The 21,011-nt window shown below is 42.1% G+C and overlaps 1 protein-coding gene across 1 annotated transcript in view; it reads left to right on the forward strand.

Annotated features, from left to right (window-relative positions):
• The window catches only part of USP13 (ubiquitin specific peptidase 13 (isopeptidase T-3)), a 119,064-nt gene that overhangs the window by 69,016 nt on the left and 29,037 nt on the right, over positions 1 to 21,011 (forward strand). The window contains exons 8-13 of the mRNA XM_004675392.2: positions 293 to 364; positions 709 to 805; positions 10,938 to 11,063; positions 12,401 to 12,554; positions 14,753 to 14,927; positions 20,012 to 20,100. Of these exons, the coding sequence (XP_004675449.1) occupies positions 293 to 364; positions 709 to 805; positions 10,938 to 11,063; positions 12,401 to 12,554; positions 14,753 to 14,927; positions 20,012 to 20,100 (713 nt within the window). The remainder of the gene's footprint in view (positions 1 to 292; positions 365 to 708; positions 806 to 10,937; positions 11,064 to 12,400; positions 12,555 to 14,752; positions 14,928 to 20,011; positions 20,101 to 21,011) is intronic.

A 21,011-nucleotide genomic window follows, 5' to 3' on the forward strand; every position in this document is an offset into this window, starting at 1 on the left:
GTTTTCAGTCCTCAATTCCTATGCCGGCTTGGACGCGGTGATCTCAGCGTCTTTACTCTGCCGCCATCTTTTAGTACATTCTGATATTGGTAATTTTTAAAGAGGTCTTCAGATGATTCTAACTTGTATCCTGTTTGACACCTACTGATACAAGCCCACAAGTTTAGGGAGGTGGAGTCTCAGGAACAAGTGGATGATTTAATTTTGATAGAAAGGCAAGATGGCTTTAACTAGAATGACAAGTTCTGTTCTTTAAGTTTCTGTGTTTTGACTGTTGCCTCTCATTTTTTAGGTATGTAGGAAATCTTCCAAGGATATTTGACTACTCTCCTTTAGATCCAACACAAGATTTCAACACACAAATGTAAGTGCCCAATTGTAGTTTTTTTAAAGAAAAGTCTCCAAAAGCATTCTGAGTTGGTTATGTCTTGGCTGTAGAATTAAAAGCAATTCTCTTTTTGTCCTTATTTTCTATATTTTTAAATGAACATCTGTTACTTTTCTAGAAATAAAGACATTAATAAAGTTATCTTCAAATACTGAAAGCAATTTGAAAATGGAATCAGTATCAAGCAGATCAAATAAGTTATATGTGAATAATTGAGATAAAATGTTCCACTAAAAGCAGCTGTACTTATTCAAATTCATAGATAATTATATTTCTAAGAGGCAATAGTGATCTTGTTTTCATTTTTCTCTCCTGTCCAGGACTAAGTTAGGACATGGCCTTCTCTCAGGACAGTATTCAAAACCTCCCATGAAATCTGAACTCATAGAACAGGTGATGATGAAGGAAGAACACAAGGTATGTGTTTGCTAGTTGACATGTAGGTAGGAGGACTTGCACCAGCTTGAATGTGGATTTTCCATGATTTGGCAAATGATGGTTGTAATGTTGACAGGCTGTGAGAATAGCTATTTCATCACAGAGTCTAGGGTGTTTGTGTGCTCTCAGAAACTGGTGAGGGATACACAGGTGTGGGTTTCACTTATACTTCGTGGTTATATGTGAGACCACGGTCTTCATAACATAAAATAGAGCTGAGATGAACACACTTAATTGTATAAGAATATAAACATTTCTCCTCGATGACATGGTCTTGACTCTTATGGTGTCTTTCTTCTCCTAAACCTTAAACTTACTTGCTAGGACTTCTCAAGAACCTTGTGGTTGATGAACCACACACGGTTCATATTGCTGAGGATTTTGAATTCTGGGAGGGCTGGGTAGGTGTTATTTTTGGCAAAGCCACCAGGGGGGGATGTTAAACACACAAGTCTGAGAAAGCCAGTTGGTATGCAGTCACTAGTAATTGATGAATAACTGAAACATGCACGTTTTCTCCTAATATTGGGAGCCTTGCATGCCACATATCTATGTGATGGCCTCCCCGGGATGCTCTGGTGTACAATTCCAGGGGGCACTGCTTTCAGCCTAGTCCTTTTCTTAGTCCCTTGGAACTCTGCAGTGCACAGCTTACACAGCTGTGTTTGGCAGCTGTGGCTGCTGTGGCCATGAGCATCCCAAATGGAAGGTGTGTCCCGCTTCTCCAACACCTGCGCTGCCCTCAGAGTCCTGACTGGACTTGGTGGGAGAGGTCTCTCAGTTGTTTCTCAAGTGTTGACCTGTGCTCTCAACTCCTAAGTCAGTCATCCTTAACTTAAGCCTGCAGAGTGAGAGCCAGAATCAAACTTGGTTATAATGAAGCCAGGTGATTGGGGAAATGGCACAAACAGGAGGAGGGAGATTTTGAAAGAGACACTTAGAGGTAGCTTTCTGGTGGGAGAAGGAGGGCAGAGAAGGAGATAGACATTTCGAATGGTCCAGGGCAGGAATCCAATATGGTAGCAGGAGTTCTCCAGTTGTGTTGTTCTCTAGAGCATGGCAAGAAAAGGAGTTTTCTAATCCTTCACGGCTCGAATATCTTTATCTAGGGTTTAGTGGAGAAGATGAATTGGGTACAGGGTTCATATTGGGCTTATCTGTTTTTTTTTTTTAAAGATTTATTTATTTATTCATACAGAACTGGGGTACAGGCCAGAGATGCGGAGGGTGAGAGGATTCACCAAGGACAGAATGGGGAGCAGAACAGGCAGATCGACGAAGTACACTGCTGAGGGGAGCAGCGGGCGGGTCAGGAGAGGTCTGCCATGCCATGTGGATTTCCTCCGGGGCAGGCAGGGATCGAACTCATGTGCAAGTGTCTTAAACTTCTTAGTGCTGTGCTTTAACCCACTGCGCCACCAAAGAGGGCCTATCTGGGTTTTTTCATCCCACAAGTATTACTTCTTGGCCCACATTGGGACAGAGTCCACTCTCCCTTGCTGGAGGCAGAGAAGACTGGATGGCACTCAGGAGCCAAGCTTCCTCCCCTGTCTTGCCAGGGGCATGTGACTGTGGGCAGATCATGTCCACTGTCTCAGCAGCCAAATGGCAGAATCGATGTGGTTCGTCATGAATATTGCAAATATAAAAGTCCTCGGTCTCATGTAAAATATCTGTGTATATTGCTCTGTGTGTTGCTTTTGGAATCTCTTCATTTGAGAAAATGTGAATTGAAAATTCATCAATATTTGGAAGTAAAGTTTGGTCTTGTTAATATCAAAGTGTCCTTTTACATTTGAAAAAAAGTAGCTCTCATGTAAACAAGGCACATTATTTATTCTGTCTACGGAAGAAGTCAGGTTGGGCCTTTAGTCTCCTCCGCATCACTGAATTTAGATACCCCTTGCAGTAGCTCTGCGATCTTTGGGGTTCTGTAGTTTGCAGGTGGGACACCATGCTCTGTCAGGCTGTATAACCTGGCAGCATTTGAGCCGCATCTGGCGGCAAGTGTATTTGCGTGGCCTACACATGGACATCCTAAATTCCAGCTTTTCTTTGACACTGAGGACCTCTGGCCATTCCAGGTCCACGGTTGCTGCTGGCTGGATGTGGGAGAGACCCTCCCTTCACATAGGACATTCTGTGTGGCTTTTGTCCCTTTGTGAGTCGTGACTTGGCCGGCACACTGGATATTTGAATGTGTGACCCTTGATCTAGATTGTTGTAAAATCTTTTTCTGCTCTGAGGTGACATCTTCTAGTGACTAAAGAAAGAATCCTGAATGGGGTCAGTGGTTCAGTGTGCGCCTCGGTGGTGGTAGGGTGGGAAATGAGTGAGTCTGGCTCAGGCATCAAAACAGGGCTTGGGTTGACCTTATGGTTTTTTTGTGACTTTGTGGTGCTAGTTTCAAGTTGCTCAGTAAAGTAATTCAAAATAAAAGCTCCACTCCCCTTGACAGTGGAGGAAATGACTTTCTGAGGCATCAGGCTTTTCACCAGTGGTTGATTACAGAGGAACAACTTTGTGAGTATCTTTCTCTTCTCAGGTAGCAGGAACCCTTGGGCAGGTGGTCTTGTCTTTGGACTGTAGCATTCCTGACTTGTAGATTAGTTTGAAATGTCCCACGAGAGGAAAGGAGATATGCTGAAGTGGAGAAAGGGATAAATTATTAGAGGCATGTTTGGTGGAGGGGATAGAGTATGTGAGAGGGGTCAGAGCTCCCTCTTGAGATGACTCTTTATGGGGCCTCTTCTACCAACTGGCCAAATGAGTTGACATTACACCATGCTTATGGAAGGCCAGGCTCATCCCTATGGACACAAATACTGAAATGGATGCATGGTTACCTGGCCTGAAGTTACTATGCCTGTGGATGGAACTGCTGGGTTTGTCCCAGGCAGCCTGTGCCGCTGGTCACCCCATATCCTGCTCCCCTAACAGTTGCTCCAGCACTTTTTCAAACTCTAGTGCATCAGTGTGTGTGTATGTAGAGTGGGGTGTTACTTGAAGTACCAGGTAGCCCAGTAACTTGGGCTTTTCACCGCTTTTCTATCTTGAGTCATTTCTAGAATGTGTACTTTCCTGGTATTAAATTGGTTGCTATGGACCAAGTTGAACCCTAGTTGTTTTTTTAATCCACACTAAAATAATTCATTTATTTGTCTTTCTGTTAAACCATTTGTAAATTAAAAAATTTTTTTTTGGTAAAAATAAAAAAAAGCCTCACACCTTCTTGGAGTGCAGAGCCAGCAGCTCCACTTAGCAGTATATTTAATAAATCCACCATTCCTTAAAAAAAAAGTTTTTATAGTACTATTGGTTTATATTGTCATTAGTCTTTTGGAAGCATAGGATCTCCCACTTCAGGTGTCGTCACCACAGTGCACCCAGCACCAAAGCTTGCGTAGTCTTGCAAAATAATCCACTGTGCTCTCTCCCTCTTTGTCCTCCCTCCTCCCCCTTCCCCCTTCCCTTCCAGATACTTCAGTTCTATGATTAGCTGTCAAGGACTGTTTTTTAAAAATAATATAACAGTTTATTTTTATAGCATTTTGTGCCTTTCCCATCTCAGTTGTAATCCCCATGGACTTCCCATCACCAAATCACCTGTGTGCCATCACCATAGAAAGACTGATTTTAAAGCTTGTCTTTGTCTGAACCTTTGTTTAGTTTCTCTGTATTCCACAAATCAGTGACACCATTTGGTATTTATCTTTATTCTTCTGGCTTATTTTAGTATGAGTTTGTCTTGTTTTGATCACTGAATAGTATCCTATTGTACATGTATCAAGAAGATATAACACATCGTCTTGATCCCCTCATCTGTTTTTGAGGGGACTTAGTTTATTTCTATATCTTGGTTATTGCAAATAGTATTGCAATAAACAAGGAGTGCAAATGTCCTCTTGAATTAGTGTTTTTGTGTTCTTGGGGTAGATTCCTGGAATAGAATTGGTGGGTCATATAGCAAAGCCATTTTTAGTCTTTGGAGAAACCACACTGCTTTCCATAGAGGCTGGATAAGTCTGCTTTCCCACCAACAGTGTCAGAAGTAAAGTAATTTTTATACATACAAATTTATAAATGTGTATGCTTAATGTACATTCCCACCAGTAAATTGATCTGCAGTATTTGTTTTGGGCAATACCATTTCTATTATACTGAATTTGTTGAGTTGATTTATAAAATTAAATTGTGTCTGCAGAAGATAAAAACCTTATTATAAAAATAAAACCTTACTATAAAAAGACATTTTTTTCTTAAAAAAAAATTCCTGCTTATTAAGCATTCTAAGTCAACACTTTCAAATTGAACATTCTGTAATTTCTTATACTTTCCAATGGTAACATGTTGTGAACGATTTGGTATTTCAAGCAATCTGCATTTCTTAAGTGATAATTCATTTGATTTCCCACCTAAGTAAATCCTTGACACGTAACTCCTGGTACCAGTTTTTGACCAGCATGGATAATGAAAGTTCTACTTCAGGATGCTATACTATAGCATCAAACATAGACTCAACACATACATTATACTCAAACATAGGAACTTTGTTCTTACAACCTCCATGTTCCTAGGAAGAGCAAATGTACATTTCCTTTTTTAAAAAAAATATTTATTTACACATGCAAGAACTGGGAATAGGCCAGAAGTGCAGGGAGTGAGATGATTCACCAGAGACAGAGTGGAGAACAGAACAGGCTAATTGACTGAAATATACTGCTGAGGGGAGCAGCGGGCAAGACAGGAGAGGTCTGCTATGCCATGTGGGTCAGCTCCCTGACCAGGGATCGAACTTGTACTGTGCTGGCTGCAGAAAGCTTCATTGTGCTGAACTTTAACCCATTGTACCACCAGGGAGGGCCCACAGATGTAACAGTTCTGACATTTTGAAATATGAAAAATAGTTTGGGGAATGCCCTCTGTGTTTTTAGTTTAGGGGACTTGTGCTTTGGACTTGGCTTAGAAACTCTTGGACCAAGGTTTGTTGTTTAAGGTTAAGTGTTTAATCAGCACATGCCATACATCTGTGTATTAGGGACAGCCTTAACATCTTGCAGCATTCATACCTGCATGAGTGTTACTCGTGATACAAAACTTCAGTCTTGCCTCTTGATTGTTAATTAAAGCTTTAAGTTCAGGAGAACATGAGACTCTGGCTATCTTCCTGGTGCAGCATTAAACAGAAAGTCCTGAGTAAGCATTTGGGAAGATTCTGAACACCGTAGTCCTCTAATTTTAGCTGATCTGTTTTGCAATTGCTGATGGCGAAAGTAAGTACAGTATCTTATAAATATGACAGGCTTCTTAGGTGGTTGCTATTGTGGAAACAATCTGGGGCTCCCTCTTGTGAAACTAGCTGTTCAGATGAGCCACACTTCAGGGGTTGAGACTGCCGACTCACAGTGAGACTGAGTGCTTCCTGAAGGCAGGCCTGGTTCTTGGTCAGTTTTGCTTTCTTCCTTTCGTCTTATGTGGTGATTGACCATGGCCAGTTAGTAAATGTGGCTTCCACGACTCAGTTCTTTGGTCTTTATTTTAGCTTTGTGTTTCAAGTAACAGCCTTATCTAGAGCACGTGACCTTAAGAAATTTATTTAAATTTGCAAATATACACAAAAATAGAGAGCAAAGCATAACATATACCATTGCATAGTTTCAGCAATCATCCGTCTGCTGATCTGTCTTCATAATCCCCCTTAAACTCACCTCTATTCTTTCCCTTCCTGCCCTTTCTTTTTCCGTATTTTAAAGAAAGATTTATTTATTTATGTATACAAGAACTGGGGTACAGGCCAGAGGTGTGGGGCTTGAGAGGATTCTCCAGAGGCAGAGTGGGGAAGCAGAACAAGCAGATTGATTGAAATACACTACTGAGGAGGGATGTGGATGAGACAGGAGAGGTTTGCTACCCCATGTGGGTCAGCTCTCTGGCTGGGAATCTAACTCTTGTGCTTCAGTGGCCTTGGATATCTTCATAGATAACCCATTTTGCTACCAAGAAGGGCCCCTTTGCAGTATTTTAACATAAAATCCAGCATCCTCCTTTTTCACTGGTAAATATGCAGTGTTCATCTGTAACTAGCTATTTTTTTTTACTTTAACATAAACATCATGTTGAAAGTTTTTTAAATTATTAAAAGTACACTGACAAATTCAGAACCAGTCCTTAACATCATTTGATATCCTGTCTGAGGACTTTCTCTGAAGTGTCAAATATCTTTTTAAAGCCCCCTTTTGTCCGGTCTGCGGGGTGACCTCAGATGCATGTTATTCTCTGCCACATAAAATAACCCCCTCATCCCTCCACCATACTTGATCCTAGTCCACTGGGTCCCTTCTTTTTCCTTTTGCAAGTTACTGATATGTTGAAGAAGCTGCAATTTGTCCCAAGATTGCTCTAAATGGTTTTTCCTTGCCGTGCTGTTTAGCTCCTATGTTGTCTAAGTTGGATGTTAGATCTACAAGCCTGATTAGAGGAAGGCTCAACTTTTTTTTAGTCTGATTTCTAATAGACTAAATTTGAAGTGAACATAGTAACAGTTGGACATGGGAATTAGCAAGATGCCTCTGTGAAACCATAGATGGAATCGATGTGGGTGTATGCAGACGGTGCCAGCTGCTGATCCAGGCAGCGAGGTGGAGGAGCTCAGTGCTCAAACCCACCTGTCCAGCCAGGTCTGGTCTGCAGGGTGACCCCAAGAGGGAGAGGGCGGGATTGTCCGTCTTGTTAGGAAGACGTTCAGGTAACTTCTACAGCTTGAAGAGTCTTACACCTTTGTGCTATCAAATCTGAGAAAACAAAGGATTAAGAACGGTCAGTTGAGGGGAGAAGTGAAGGAGGCTGGGCCAAAGATTAAATGTGAGGTAATTTTCTAGGGTCTTCCCCCTGGTCCCTATGAAGCTTCTCTGCCCGATGTTACCATCACCTGGTGCACAGGGCAGCTGCCACTTTTTCAGAAAAGACTGTCGTGCTGCCCTTTCCAAAGCAGCTCCTGGCTTGGGGGCTGGCAGCACATCAGGCTTGAGGCACCGCTGGTAGTGGCACCATCTTCAGTAGGCAGTGTACATGCTGATGTGAACCCCTAACTAGGACACAGTTGGGCACAATGTGGGAGTGGCGCCTCCGCCTGCTGGACTCGGAGAAATAATTGTCAGACTGACCTGTACTGTTGGCTCCAGAGGTGCCTGGATATGAAGAGAGCTTACCCAGCGTTCATGATACTGTCTTCTTGTTTTGGCAGGGACACGACAAGGAGGCACATGTATGCAAGAAGAGGCACTACGGGGATCTGGAGTTGGGGGGGCAGAGAGAGAGACTTTCCTAACTGTGATCCTGGACTAGTTAGTTAATACCTCTTTGCCTCAATTTCCTCATCTGTCAGTTGAGAAAATAATAATCATTGCCTCATTAGGTTGGTGAGTTAAGCAAGATACAGATACAACATGCTCAGACTGTGCCTGGACTCTAGCATTCATCCAAGTTTCTATCTTGGATAAACATTTGTTAAAAAAGATTTATTTATTTATGCATATAGGGTGCAGGCCAGAGGTGTGGGGAAGTGGGGTTGAGAGGATTCACTAGGGACAGAGTGAGGAGCAGAACAGACTGATTGACCAAAATACACTGCTGAGGGGAGCAGCTGGCCAGGTGAGGTCTGCTGTGCCATATCAGGGTCACCTCCCTGGCCAGGGATCAAATTCGTGCGTTGGTGGCTTCAGACAGCATTACAGTGCTGTGTTTTGACTCATTGCACCACAGGGAGGACCCTGGATGAACATTTTATTGCACTCAGTAAATTTCTGTTGAATGGTTGAATAGATGTTAGCAAGTATACCAAGAAGGCACTGTATATTTCACATAGTTTTCTACAGGTGTATATACTGCTGTTAGATATAGCTGATCTTGGCCTAGTGCTGAAAGCTCAACTGGAGCCACATCCAGTGTCAACAGGTAGTTTATGTACCAGTTTCAAGACTTCAGATGCTCAAATGCTATCAGTTGGGGACTTCTCCTTGATGAGCTGCTGAGTGCTGTTTCATAGCATTCCTTTGGATTTATTACAGATTCGTGTTGTCTCCCATCTCCCTTGTATGAAGTAGGTGATCAGTAGATACTGGATGATCAGACCAGATCTGTTTTCAGCAAGGCAGGAATATTCACTTGGATTTTACTAGGAGGTATTGCTTCGAACATGCACAGAATGTGATTGGTAGAGTTGCTGTTGGCCACAGGGAGAGAGATTTAGGTGTTTGCTGTCACATAGTGGAGAAGCCTCTGAAGGCGTGGTCTCGAGACCCTGAACGCTGACCAGAGAGCCCAGACAGATGTGATACATGTCCACTGCGTGGGAGGGGCCGCCTCAGGCTGAAGAGGCAGTCTAGAAACAGACTGAAAGTTAGCAGACGTGGAGGCACTTGGAGTATGTGCCTCTACCAGTTTCAAGTCCTCAGATGCTCAGACAGAGCTCCGTGGCCTTCAGAGGAGAGGAGTGCAGCCAGGAAGCTGCCCTCACGCAAGTTTTATGAAGAAGTGGGTGCACAATAGCCACACGTTTGTGGCGTGAACTCCAATGATTTCTTTTGCTTGATTGATGAAGTGAGGTTGTGTCCCAGAGGCCTAGGATGTGCTCCAGCTACCTCTTCACCTTTGCTGCAGAGACCCTGAACCTGGAGTCAAGGCTGGAATCCATTTTGATTTTGCTATTTGCTAGCTGCCTAGTAACTTGACTCACCTGGCACTTCTCTCAGTCTCATTCTCGTCGTAGCATGGAAAAACCAGTACTTCCTGTGCAGGGTTATTCTGAGTCATCACTGAAGTGCCCTGTAGACCATCATGATGGAGGCTGGCCTGGGAGGGACACCGAGGAAGCCTGTGCTCACTCTTTCCTCAAAGGCGACATGGGCTCTTGTCACCATGCCGCTTCAGATCCTTTTAGGCCAATTTTGAAAGGTCCACTTCACACAGAGCCAATTCAAAGCTTCTTTCCTCTACCATGTTGAAGGCTCTCCGCCAGCAGTAGAGGAGGGTCAGCAGCTGGCCTCTGATATTTCCGCCCCCCTGCTCCCCTTTTGCTTCCTCCCACCCCTTTAGCCCCCATAGGCTAGGGTCATCAGTCAGAGATTACTGAAGAGACAGAGCCTTTCACTGAGCAGGAGCTTTGGCTCCCGTTGGCTGCCATGTGCCTCTGCATGGCTGGCTCTGTTGTGGGGGTTCTGCAGAGACGTCCCCTGGTCCCGCTTGTCCCCTCAGGTTCTCACAAGGGTCTTTCCCTGATGCCCTCTTTAGCTGACCTCCATATGCTCGCCTCGCTCTCACCGACATCTCCTCTGCCAGCTGCCTCCCATCAGCTCACACTGTGTCTTTCCTGGAGGAGCCTGGCCCCTTTCTGAGCTAACCTTTTAGCCCCTGAGGAAGGCCACATGAACTTGTCCTGCCTTTAAAAAAATAAATAAAGTAAAGTGTCCCTGTCTCCTGCTCTTTCTGCTCTGCAGGCCTGGCGAAACTGGCAATCTTTATCCAGTTCTTTGGGTGAGAGGCAGGCTTTTGGGGACCCCATCAAGAGCTGCTGGCCACTCCCTGTTCTTTACTCCAGAAACAGTGCAGGGTAGTCACAGACTACCCTGTGACTGCCTGGGGCAGCCAGGGCCTTTTCCTTTTCTTGCTAGTACCCCAGTCTTTACAAGGGGTTCTCTCATGGGAAGGGGAGGGAGATGCTGCGGAGTCTCCTCTCCTTTGACCTCCCTTGGGGCCCCCCCATCCTAACATTCCTCTTGTCTGCTCTAATGACTGCTGCAATGTGATATTTAGCAAGTCCTGTGGGACTGAGCTCGTTCTTGTGTCTCTTTAGAAAGTGGGGTATTTATTGCCCACTGTCCTAACTTCTGAGTTAACAGGAAGATTCCATCCTGTTCTCATATTAGGTTCATAGTCCAAAGCCTGGTACATACTAGATATCTAATGAGTGTCAGCCAGTGTTATTCTCTAGCTTCTGTGGGCTTCACTTTTCTTGTCTGAGAAGTGGGATTCAGGGTAACTCCTGCTCTGCTTGCTGCTAAGTGCCAGTAATGTCTCTGGCAGTGTTGCAGATTGATTTATTTTCATATTTTAGCCTCAACAGAATGGCATCTCTCCACGCATGTTTAAGGCCTTTGTAAGCAAGAGCCACCCGGAGTTTTCCTCCAACAGACAGCAAGACGCCCAGGAGTTCTTCCTGCACCTGGTGAATCTAGTAGAGGTGAGTCCGTCCTCAAGGGTAGGCAAAGGCTGCAGGGAGTGTGCCCACCACTTGGTGCTCCACTTAGGCCTGGCTGCAGGGTACAGCCTTCATTCTGCTTACCTAAAACCTGTCCTTGTCCCAATTGGTTCAGAACTCTCTTCTACGAGACTTTGTCTGGCCCACATGAGGTGCTGGTACCTGCGCCCTGTTTTCTAGGTGCTTGTATTGAGCTGTTCTCTTTTAGTTTGTCTGTGCTGTAGAAGTGTTTGTTAGTTATTACATTCTGGGTTTTTTGGCCCCCCAAACAAAATTCTTTGAGCCCCATGTGGTATTTGGAGTCCTTCTGCCACTACTCAGAGAAGGTCCTATTTTGCTCACCACAGAGTCAAATCATATTAAATACTGCTGATTTTTTTTAAAGATTTATTTATTTATTCATACAGAACCACATCCAGAGATGTGGAGGGTGAGAGGATTCACCAGAGACAGAGTGAGGAGCAGAACAGGCAGATGGACAAAGTACACTGCTGAGGGGAGCAGCGGGCGGGTCAGGAGAGGTCTGCCATGCCATGTGGTCACCTCTGGGGCAGGCGGGGATGAACTCATGCAGAAGTGGCTTTAGCTTCTTAGTGCAGTGCTTTAACCCGCTGCGCCACCAGGGAGGGCTCTAAATGCTGCTGATTTTTAAGAGCCACTCAGAGTGCATGATTTAAAAGTCTTCCCCTTTTCCTCCTCCCCCCCCCAAAAAAAAACAGGCTTTTTTTTCCTGATTACTAAAGTGTTATTTAACACAAAGGAGAAAATAAAAATCCCTCTCATGCCAGCCAGCCCTGCAGATGCAGGATTAGCATCTAGAGTCTAGCCCACCTGTGATTTTCAGGCATATTTGTCAATTTGTTGCATGTTGTTGTGTAAGTTTAGTTATCCTAAACCTGTGGTGACTGTTTTGCCATCTCATCACATATATGAATACAGCATGATTTCTTTATTTGTTGATGACATGAATGTGTTTATAAAATCACATCATATTGTGTAATCACATCATGCCTTAACTTATTTTCTCTTCTTTCTTTTTACTTTGGCACCTGTAACCCCTTCCTTTTCATTTCACTTAGTCATCCCTTTCCCATCATTTTTAATGACTGTATAGTATTAATTCACATAGTAAACTATCATTTGTTGACCCAGTCTCCTATTTCTGTCTTCAGATAAATCCCTTGTTTAGCTCTTAAAGCAGTCTGGTGAAGTGGCCCTGGGGAATGTTTAGTAACACCAGATTTCTATTTGATTATGCCAGTTTTTGTTCATGTCTTAATACTTATCAATTCACTAATCTGATGTCATCCAACCTTCAGAGGAACCACATCGGCTCAGAAAACCCAAGTGATGTTTTTCGGTTTTTGGTGGAAGAACGTATTCAGTGCTGTCAGACTCGAAAAGTCCGCTACACAGAGAGGGTGGACTACCTGATGCAGTTACCTGTGGCCATGGAAGCAGCAACCAACAAGGGTAATAGTCCCTGAGGGGGAAATCGACTGTGACTCAAACCCTTGACCCTGAGATCACACAGTTCAGCCACTGAAAAGTTATGTTAGGAGCAGATTCAGCCTAGATGGAGTCTCTATGTCTGTCTCTTTGCCCAGTTTCCACATGACTTCCTTTTGAGAAGAATCAACGGTAGCACAGACTTTGAGGCGGGGTTATGGATGGAACCTGTTTCTGTGTCTATAAATTTGACCAACTGGTTGGTTTGGAGTCAACTCAATTTGGGGCCAAATTATTTTTAGTTATTTCTTTAAAAATTTTTGAAGTAAACATTTGTGCTGACGGAAAGGATTCAAACAATATTTTTGATATGGGACATTCAAACAGAGGCCTCTTGAAGTAACTCAGCTTTGGTGTCAAGTTTTTAAGACCCTTTTCTAGGGGATAAAGTGTAGCAGGTCTCTGTGTGGGAGCCAGGCCTCTTAGGAAGGCCTCTGAACTTTGGAAATGGGAAGACAGGGATACCCAGCCAGGTTGGGGCCTCAGGGGAAGTTTCTTTTCTTTCTGCTGTCTAGTCTGATTCTCCCCAGGCAGAATAGGTGACTGGCATTTCCTAGAAATAATGCCTTAGAATCAAAAAAGGGCAAAATATCCACTAGTTTGCTTATCTCCTGTGAACTGGTTCTTTCTTTTTAAAGTTCAAGAACTCTCTAGTTTATCTTTTTCCATCTTTTAGGCAAGACCCATTTATTTGTTCATTGGAAAGGGATACTTGTGATGGTTGTGATCATGATGAAATATTTCCCTTTTTTCATAAGTTCACATAATTTAGACAAGTTTTTAAATTCTTTCCAGTACACAAGGTGGAAAAGCTAGTGGTTGAAGTTTTGTGTACTTTTTAGAACTAGACCTAGTTGTGTACCTTTGTCAGAACATATAGGATTCCCAACTTACATATTCTCCTTAGTGCTGTGATCACCTCTAACCCAGTGGTAACTGATTTTTTTGAAAAGCGATTTATGATTTAGTTTCTGTAAATTGATAGCTGGGAACAGCTAATGTTAGCAACTTAGAGGTAATGTGCATCATCAACTGTGGATTGGGAATGAATGTTAGAAGCTTATTCAGATGTGTTTAAGAATGCATATATAGCTGCATAATTGTGCCTCCAAAATGGATAAATTAAGAGATTTATTTGTGTAACACAAAAGAACTCTCAGAAAGGCCCATTCAACATTTGATTAAAATTCTGATTCACAGGTAACTGCTAAGAGTAGCTTTTCTGGCTTTTGGGAAGTTCATGGAGTTTCTGACTTTTTGCCCTTGATGTTTAGTCATTTTAGTAGGGACAGTGAAGAAAGACCTTCAGGGTTGGGGGACCTGATAGCTAAGGTGTTGATAGCCCTGACAAAGTTGTCTTGGCTTGTTGGTCTGTGTCGTGGTCTGGTGCAGTAGGTAATGAAGTGCTTACAGTTCATCTGCTCCTTGGCCGTGACCTCCATGACCTTGGTCATAGTAGCTGGTGGAACCTACCAGAAAACATTTAATACTGGCTCTGTAGCTTGCTGGGAGTTCAGTGGTAGTTTTCTTCTTAATTTTACTTTTGTAATTTTCCTTTGTAATTCTATTTTAGGACAGCCTTAGGTCACAGGAATGTTTTGTTTTTGATTTATGTTTGCCTCATGATAGGCCACATAGGATCTCCTGACACAGCTGAACATACCTCTTGGGCCTCATTTGTGGGTTAGTGGACTGGAGAGATGACCGGGGTTTTCACTCAGCTTTGTTGTTGATTGCCTGGTTTAGGCATTGGGCCTTGGCTTTTCAGCCAGGTAGGGAAGGGCCTGGGAAGAGAGGAGAGTTCTCTAGTCTCTTACATTGCGAACTTCTCTGGTGTGAAGGCTTTGTGGCTGGAGGGTAGTCATTGGCTGGTTATTGTCTTGGTCTCTGGAAAATGAAAGAGCAGATTCTTGTGTCATTCAGTCTGGAGAACTCACCTGGGCTGGAGTTCGCAGTTCTCTCTGAACAGTCCAGTCTCCAAGGACAACAGGCAAAATAAAGCAACCAAATGCAGCTTTGTCAGTGCCACATTGTTGAGGGGATCTTGGAGGGCAAATAAGCAGTCCTGACCCTCTGAGAAGCCCTCAGGGAAGATTGTCCAAAGAGGACATTTGGAGAAGGCAAGAGCAATTACAAGATTATTCTTGTGTTCTTTCACTTAGATGAACTTATCGCCTATGAATTAACGAGAAGGGAAGCAGAAGCCAACAGAAGACCCCTTCCTGAGTTGGTTCGTGCCAAGATACCATTTAGTGCCTGCCTTCAGGCCTTTTCTGAACCAGAAAATGTTGATGATTTCTGGAGCAGCGCCCTACAAGCCAAGTCTGCGGGTGTAAAGTAAGTGTGTATGTGCATGCCTATGGCGTGTGACCAGGTGTGCTGGTGGTGGCCTGAGGAGGGGCCTGGAGGAGTGTGTGGGGGTGAGGAAGTGGGAGCTGTTGAGTTTAGTGTGCTTGCTCGTGTGTGGTGAGATGAGGCCACACTGGTTGTCTCACTGCTGTGAGACTTGTCAGTGAAACAGGCTTTATAATCTAGATGATGTGCCAGGGAGGGAATGACTATTCTTTAAAAAACAAAACAAAACAAAACAAAGTTGTGGTGTATCCTCAATTAGGAATTTGCTTTTTTTTTTGTCCAGGTGGAGGGTAGCCAAGAAACTCTCTCTGTCCCTACAAAAGGGTAGAACCATGAAGAAATTATGAAAGTACTTATGCCAGTCTTCAGTAGTTAAACTCCACCGAGATAGATTTGAATTCCCTAGTGAAATATTTGGCTTACAGCTTGACTGACTATGTTCTTACCTGGAAACCAAGGGCTCGGGGCATGTCCAGGTAGGCCCCTGAGTGTCGCTCAGATAATCTTCTCAGGACCCAGGCAGGACCTGTTGTTTCCACATTGTCAACTTGGTTGTCGGGCATATAAAATTTCCTCCTCCTTTTGACACCATAATTTACTTTATACATTCAAGTCCCTGTCAACACTTCATATAATTGAAAGAAGTGTACCTATAGTGGCATAGGAAGAAGGAAGGTCTGAAAGTCTGGCTCTGGGAATTCTGCTTTTAGAGTCTGGCAATTTTTCTCGTTGGCTGGGACTCAGCTATAGTTGACATGAAGGGCAGTGGAGGGTAGAAAGAGCTACTTATGGCGGACAATCTCCAGTGGTAGATAAACCGTAGTTATTTACTAGCTGACATTCATCCCTAAGGGTCCCTCTTTATTTCAGGTTATTAACTTCTCATACATTAAAAACGGGAAAGCAAAAAGAATATTTTAAATGCTAAAAAAGAAGCCATATATTCTAAATAATTTTCAAATCAGCTTCCTCCTAACCAAATGTGGATTAATAGTAGTCCATTCAGTTATTCTTTACAGAGTTAAGTTTTCATCCCAGGATAACACATTTTGGTGGTGTGTACTTGTGTTTGTGTGTGTGTGTGTGAGTGTGTGTCCTTGCAGATAATGCTTGATGAATTATAAAATGCACTGGAGACATTTTTGGGCACTTAAAACTCTACATTCTATATTAGGGTAGAAACAATTTATTTCCCCACTACTGAGATACAATTGACATAACAATTTGTAAGTTTAAGTTTAAATTTAAGGGGTTGATTTCACTTTATATTTTTACTTTAATTATTAACAATAGGTTGCAGAATCCTCAGCCATTATCTCTTTGTCTTTAAGCTGTAATTCTGGTTTTGTGTGGTGTGGGATAAAGCAGCCTAGACAGCCCTGTGGCAGGTATAAACTTCACACTGTTTTTCCTTGCCCCTCTGAGTAGCTGCCCTATTTTGCCCATTTGAAAAATGTTCTCCCCTTAGAATTTCTGGGTGACATATTCTCTAGCACTGCAGAACAGAACCTTCTTACCGCTTGGAAAATATCTGTCTTTAAAATGGATCTGGGAGGCATTAGTTGTCCACCGAGACTGACCTCAGGGCTAGTGGTCAGGAGATCTGGATTCTTCTGGGTTCACTCCTCAGCTCATTTTTCAGCTTGCAGCTGAGTCCCTATCTAATGTTTTTCTTCCACATGTAATGGAGGAATAATGCTTGCTGACCTGCTTTTCTTTCAAATGCTATGAAATACTTGTCTGTTAGCTCTGCTAACTATCTAAAATCCTGTAGAGGGATTTCTTTCTCCATATTTATTCCTCTTCTGTCTTTTGCATATATATATGCTATTACACATTTATGAATGTGAAAAAATTGATATTGGATATATTACAAATATTAGTTGAAAACTGAACTTTGGGGGGGAAGAAAAAACAATGTTTTAGGGCAAAAAAGCAACATTTTGTTGCATCTTTATTATTGCCAAGTCATGTATTAATTATTCCTAAAACTATCATTTAATCCTTTTAGTATTACTATAAAGTAGGTGCCCTTATTCTCCCTATTTTAAAGATGCACAATGAAAGGAGAAGTAATTTGCTTGCAAATGGTAGATTTGGGATTCAGTCAGGTCCCTTGAGTTCAAAGTTGAAACTCTCCATCCCTGTTATTCCTTATCATACGTGTTTATTTTTCTATCCTTATAATCTTATGTAAACTTTCATTCTTATTGTGTCTCACCATGTTTCAATGTTCATTCTGAGGACTCGAATTCAGTGGATTCCTGAAAGATCTTTTTCTTATATCTTGTTGTTATAATAATTTGGGGCCTAGAATGCTTCTTGTGTTAGCCTCTGGCCTTCTTGAAAGGCCAGGGAAAAAGCAAAAGATGCTCTATAGATCTTGGTAGATATTTGGTCTGTATGGACCAGGCATGAAGACTTCCTTAAGTGGTCCTGGGCAGACAACATCTGAGAAGAATATTAAGTGTTTAGAAATTTCATTTACCCAGCAGATATTGCTTATCTAGTGTATCCTGGGCTATGGCTTGAACAAGACCCCTAGTTCTTTTCCTCAAGCAGCTCACAGATTAAGGGTAAATTGGGAGAGATTTTTTATTCCACCTTCATCATTTATGGAGAGAAAAACAAAGTGTGAACTTGCAGAGCACAGTCTTTAGGTAAATGAACATCATTTGGGGCCCTAGTGTAGAATTTACTGTTATGTGACTGTGGCTAAGTGACTTCCTGGTGTCTGACATGCATTATTACTGTTATCTTTATTTTTTTTTTTGCCTTGGATTATACAATTTGAGTTTGGTCAATTGGCATATTTTCTACACATAAATGGAAAGGATAGAATTGTTTTTCTTTAGTTTCCAGGAACATCAAAATCTCAGTGTTTTCAGGGAGCAGAAGTTTTAACCTTAACTATAACGGTGAACAGTTACAGTATTTTAAATAATGACAACAGGTTGTGAGTAGATAGCATAAGAATTTGGCAGGAACTGCCCTAAGCCCTTTTATGTCTTAATCCATTTAGTTTCCATAACAATTCTTTGAGGTAAATTTCTGTGTGTCTACCTAGACCTTTTTGATTGGCTTGCATTCTAATTGTCTTTTTAAAATATGTACATTTTCCAGAAAAATTTTAATGGAGGAATTAATGTCAGAAATAAAAGGGTAAACAGTGCATAATTTATAACTTTGTTGGATTTAACTAATAGACTTAATGTACCAATCTACTCTTAACTTGAAATCGATTGGAATAAGTATATATTGAGCAGTTATTACATATGCATTCACCTTGAGACCATATAGAGGTTACAAAGATGAGTGGTGTGTTTTCCAGCATAGCCAATATAATGTGAACACCATTAACCTGTTTTAAGTACTCTCAGGTTGTATTTACCCATAACAAAGAGAGGCGTGAAATTATTTCCCCCTCCCTGCCCTGTATTCACCCCAGTATTCCTCACCCCATGGTATTATCAGCTGATATCTCATCCAGATTCTGGCCCCAGAACAATTGCTACAGCTTCTGGGTTCCTGCACCACTTTCTGGAAATCACTGACGTATTGACTTTTGCTTGATTTTACTGTTATCTGCTTTCCATATTTTAAGCTAATGTTGTAAGAGGAAGAGGTCATAGAGATGACTTCCACATTAGTTGGAAATGATTGTGACTGTTTCAGTAAGCGTGTTGTCTGTTATTGTTTCTTAGTAGACAGAAATCTAGTTATGGATAAGCTAGCAATCTATTATAGATGACATAACATATATTTTCTGAAGAGTGGGCCAGGGTAAGAACAGATCTGTTCCTTAGAATGGTTATGCTCCTGTTTTTGTTTTTGAAAGAATTTAGTGTACCTCTCTACCATCCTTATGATGGAGAATTAAAAAAGATCATGAGTGGTTAAAAAAAGATCATTGCCAGACTAGAGCAGTGTCCAGGGCCTCATGACAAATTTTATGCTATTTATTGTTTCATGTTACTTATTTTATTGATGATATTTGTGATAAGATCATCACGCTAATTCCTGAGGTGTACATAATACATTCAGGTGTGTCAAACAGCTTCACATCACTTCACGAACATTTCATAGTCCTGGAAGATGGATATTGTTAATGAAACCATCTTATAGATGTAAAGATTGATCCTCAGGGAAGGTCAATGATTTGCCCAGACTTGGAGTGAACTAAGCTGCATTCCCAGGATCCAAATCCATGTCTTCTGACTTTGGTCCAGGGCTCTGTCCCTGTGCAGTGGCTTCTCTTGTACACTAGAGGGCAGCAATGCACTTGCGTTTGTTTTCAGGATTCTGGGTTGATGCATTTTGAGTAGAAGGCAAGAATTTATATATAAATTAAAAAAATAAAATTACGTAAGGCTGCATCCTCCAAAAAACATCTGTATATAGCTGGTTTTCTATTTAAATATACCTACGACACTGACATTGACACTCAAATAGCAATGATGATAAATAAAATGGTAAAGGTGAAAGGAATGAATTAGGGTGACTTTAGTATACAAATTGAATGGTTTGTGCATCAAATTGTTAAATACAGGTCCAGACAACTAACAGTTCTGAAAGTTGGAAGGTAATCAAGACATTGATTGTATGCATTGATTTAAAAGTGTAGATTAGATACTTAAATAGCAGCTCCCTCTCTATACACACTCCCTTGGAGCCTTGTGAATACAGATATAGGCACCATAGTATTTTAATGAGGCCCTGGCATTTCTAAAAGGTTTCTTTTAGAAAAAACAAGTGTTTATGGTTGAAAAGTACTTTTCAGAAATATACAATGCCAATCAACATAAAAGTAAGCATCTAACAGGCTCCAGATCATTGCCAAGGGACTTTCTTCTCTTTTGTTAAGAAGTTTCTTCTTGTGAAAGGGCGCACAGTCAAGGTTGAGCAAGAGTGGGTGGGTGTGTGTCCGCTTGTGTCTGTCTGTGTGCCGCCCTCAGCCCAGTCATCGAGCTGCCAGGTATGCCTCGGACTAGCTTGTGATGCTCATGAACTGTATTCATAATTCTTATTTCCTTGTTTCATTGATATAATGCCCTTGTGTTTCCCAGAACATCTCGCTTTGCCTCATTCCCTGAATACTTGGTAGTGCAGATAAAGAAGTTCACTTTTGGTCTTGACTGGGTTCCCAAAAAATTTGGTAGGTATCTTTTGCATGCTTTTGCTTAAAACATCCAATTAGTCATTTAAACAACATGGCATGTGAAAGAGTCTTGCGGCCGGCTGCCAGAATAGTTCCATTTCATTCCGTTTTCATTATTCCCACCTTTCTCTTCTATATATTATAAACACCAACCATAACTTATCACATGCAGCCCACCCCTGTACTAACAGGTTCTGGAATGCCAAAATTCTAGGAGTGAAAACAGGTTCTACATTGTTTGACAATACTTACCCCCTTTTTTCCTTTATTTTTTTAATTGCAGTATCATTTACACTGTTTACGTTGTTGTTAAATATAGGCATAGTCAGGGTAGCACAACCCCCAGCAAAGAACCCACAGCCTTCCACCAAAGTCCACTATTCCCAAATTTTAACGTGAATACAAATGACCTGAGATTTGGTCAAATGCAGATGTCAGAGGTGTGGGGTGTAGCTTGTGGCTCTGTATTTCTAATAAGCTTCAGGTGATGCCGACTCTGCTGCTCATCCCAGACTACATGCTGGGGGCATGTTCTGGACACTACACTCCTCTGTTAGCGCCTGTCTCCACCTCTGAAGTGCTCATGTGTGGCCAATGACATCTAGATAAATGTCCAGCTTTATTAATAATGAAATGAGTCCAGCTAGGTGCATTAAACAACCCAGAAAAACATGTGATTTTGGCTTTATTGGGCTTTTTTTTTTCCATTAATTTTAAAGGCCCTCGATCATCCTAAGTTTGATTTTTCATTCAGTGCATAGGAACATTTTCCCTCGTGTCCTGATCTCACATGAAGGTGTGAGGCAGCCTTCAGCAGCATGGCAGGATGAACAGTTTTACTGTCTGGTTTGTCAGCCTTTTTGCCAGTCTTTTAAAGGTTTTCTTTTTGAGCACTTAAGGAAAGCCAC

This window comes from Condylura cristata, unplaced genomic scaffold (assembly GCF_000260355.1).
Source record: "Condylura cristata isolate star-nosed mole 26May11 unplaced genomic scaffold, ConCri1.0 scaffold00003, whole genome shotgun sequence".
Taxonomy (NCBI): Eukaryota; Metazoa; Chordata; class Mammalia; order Eulipotyphla; family Talpidae; genus Condylura; species Condylura cristata.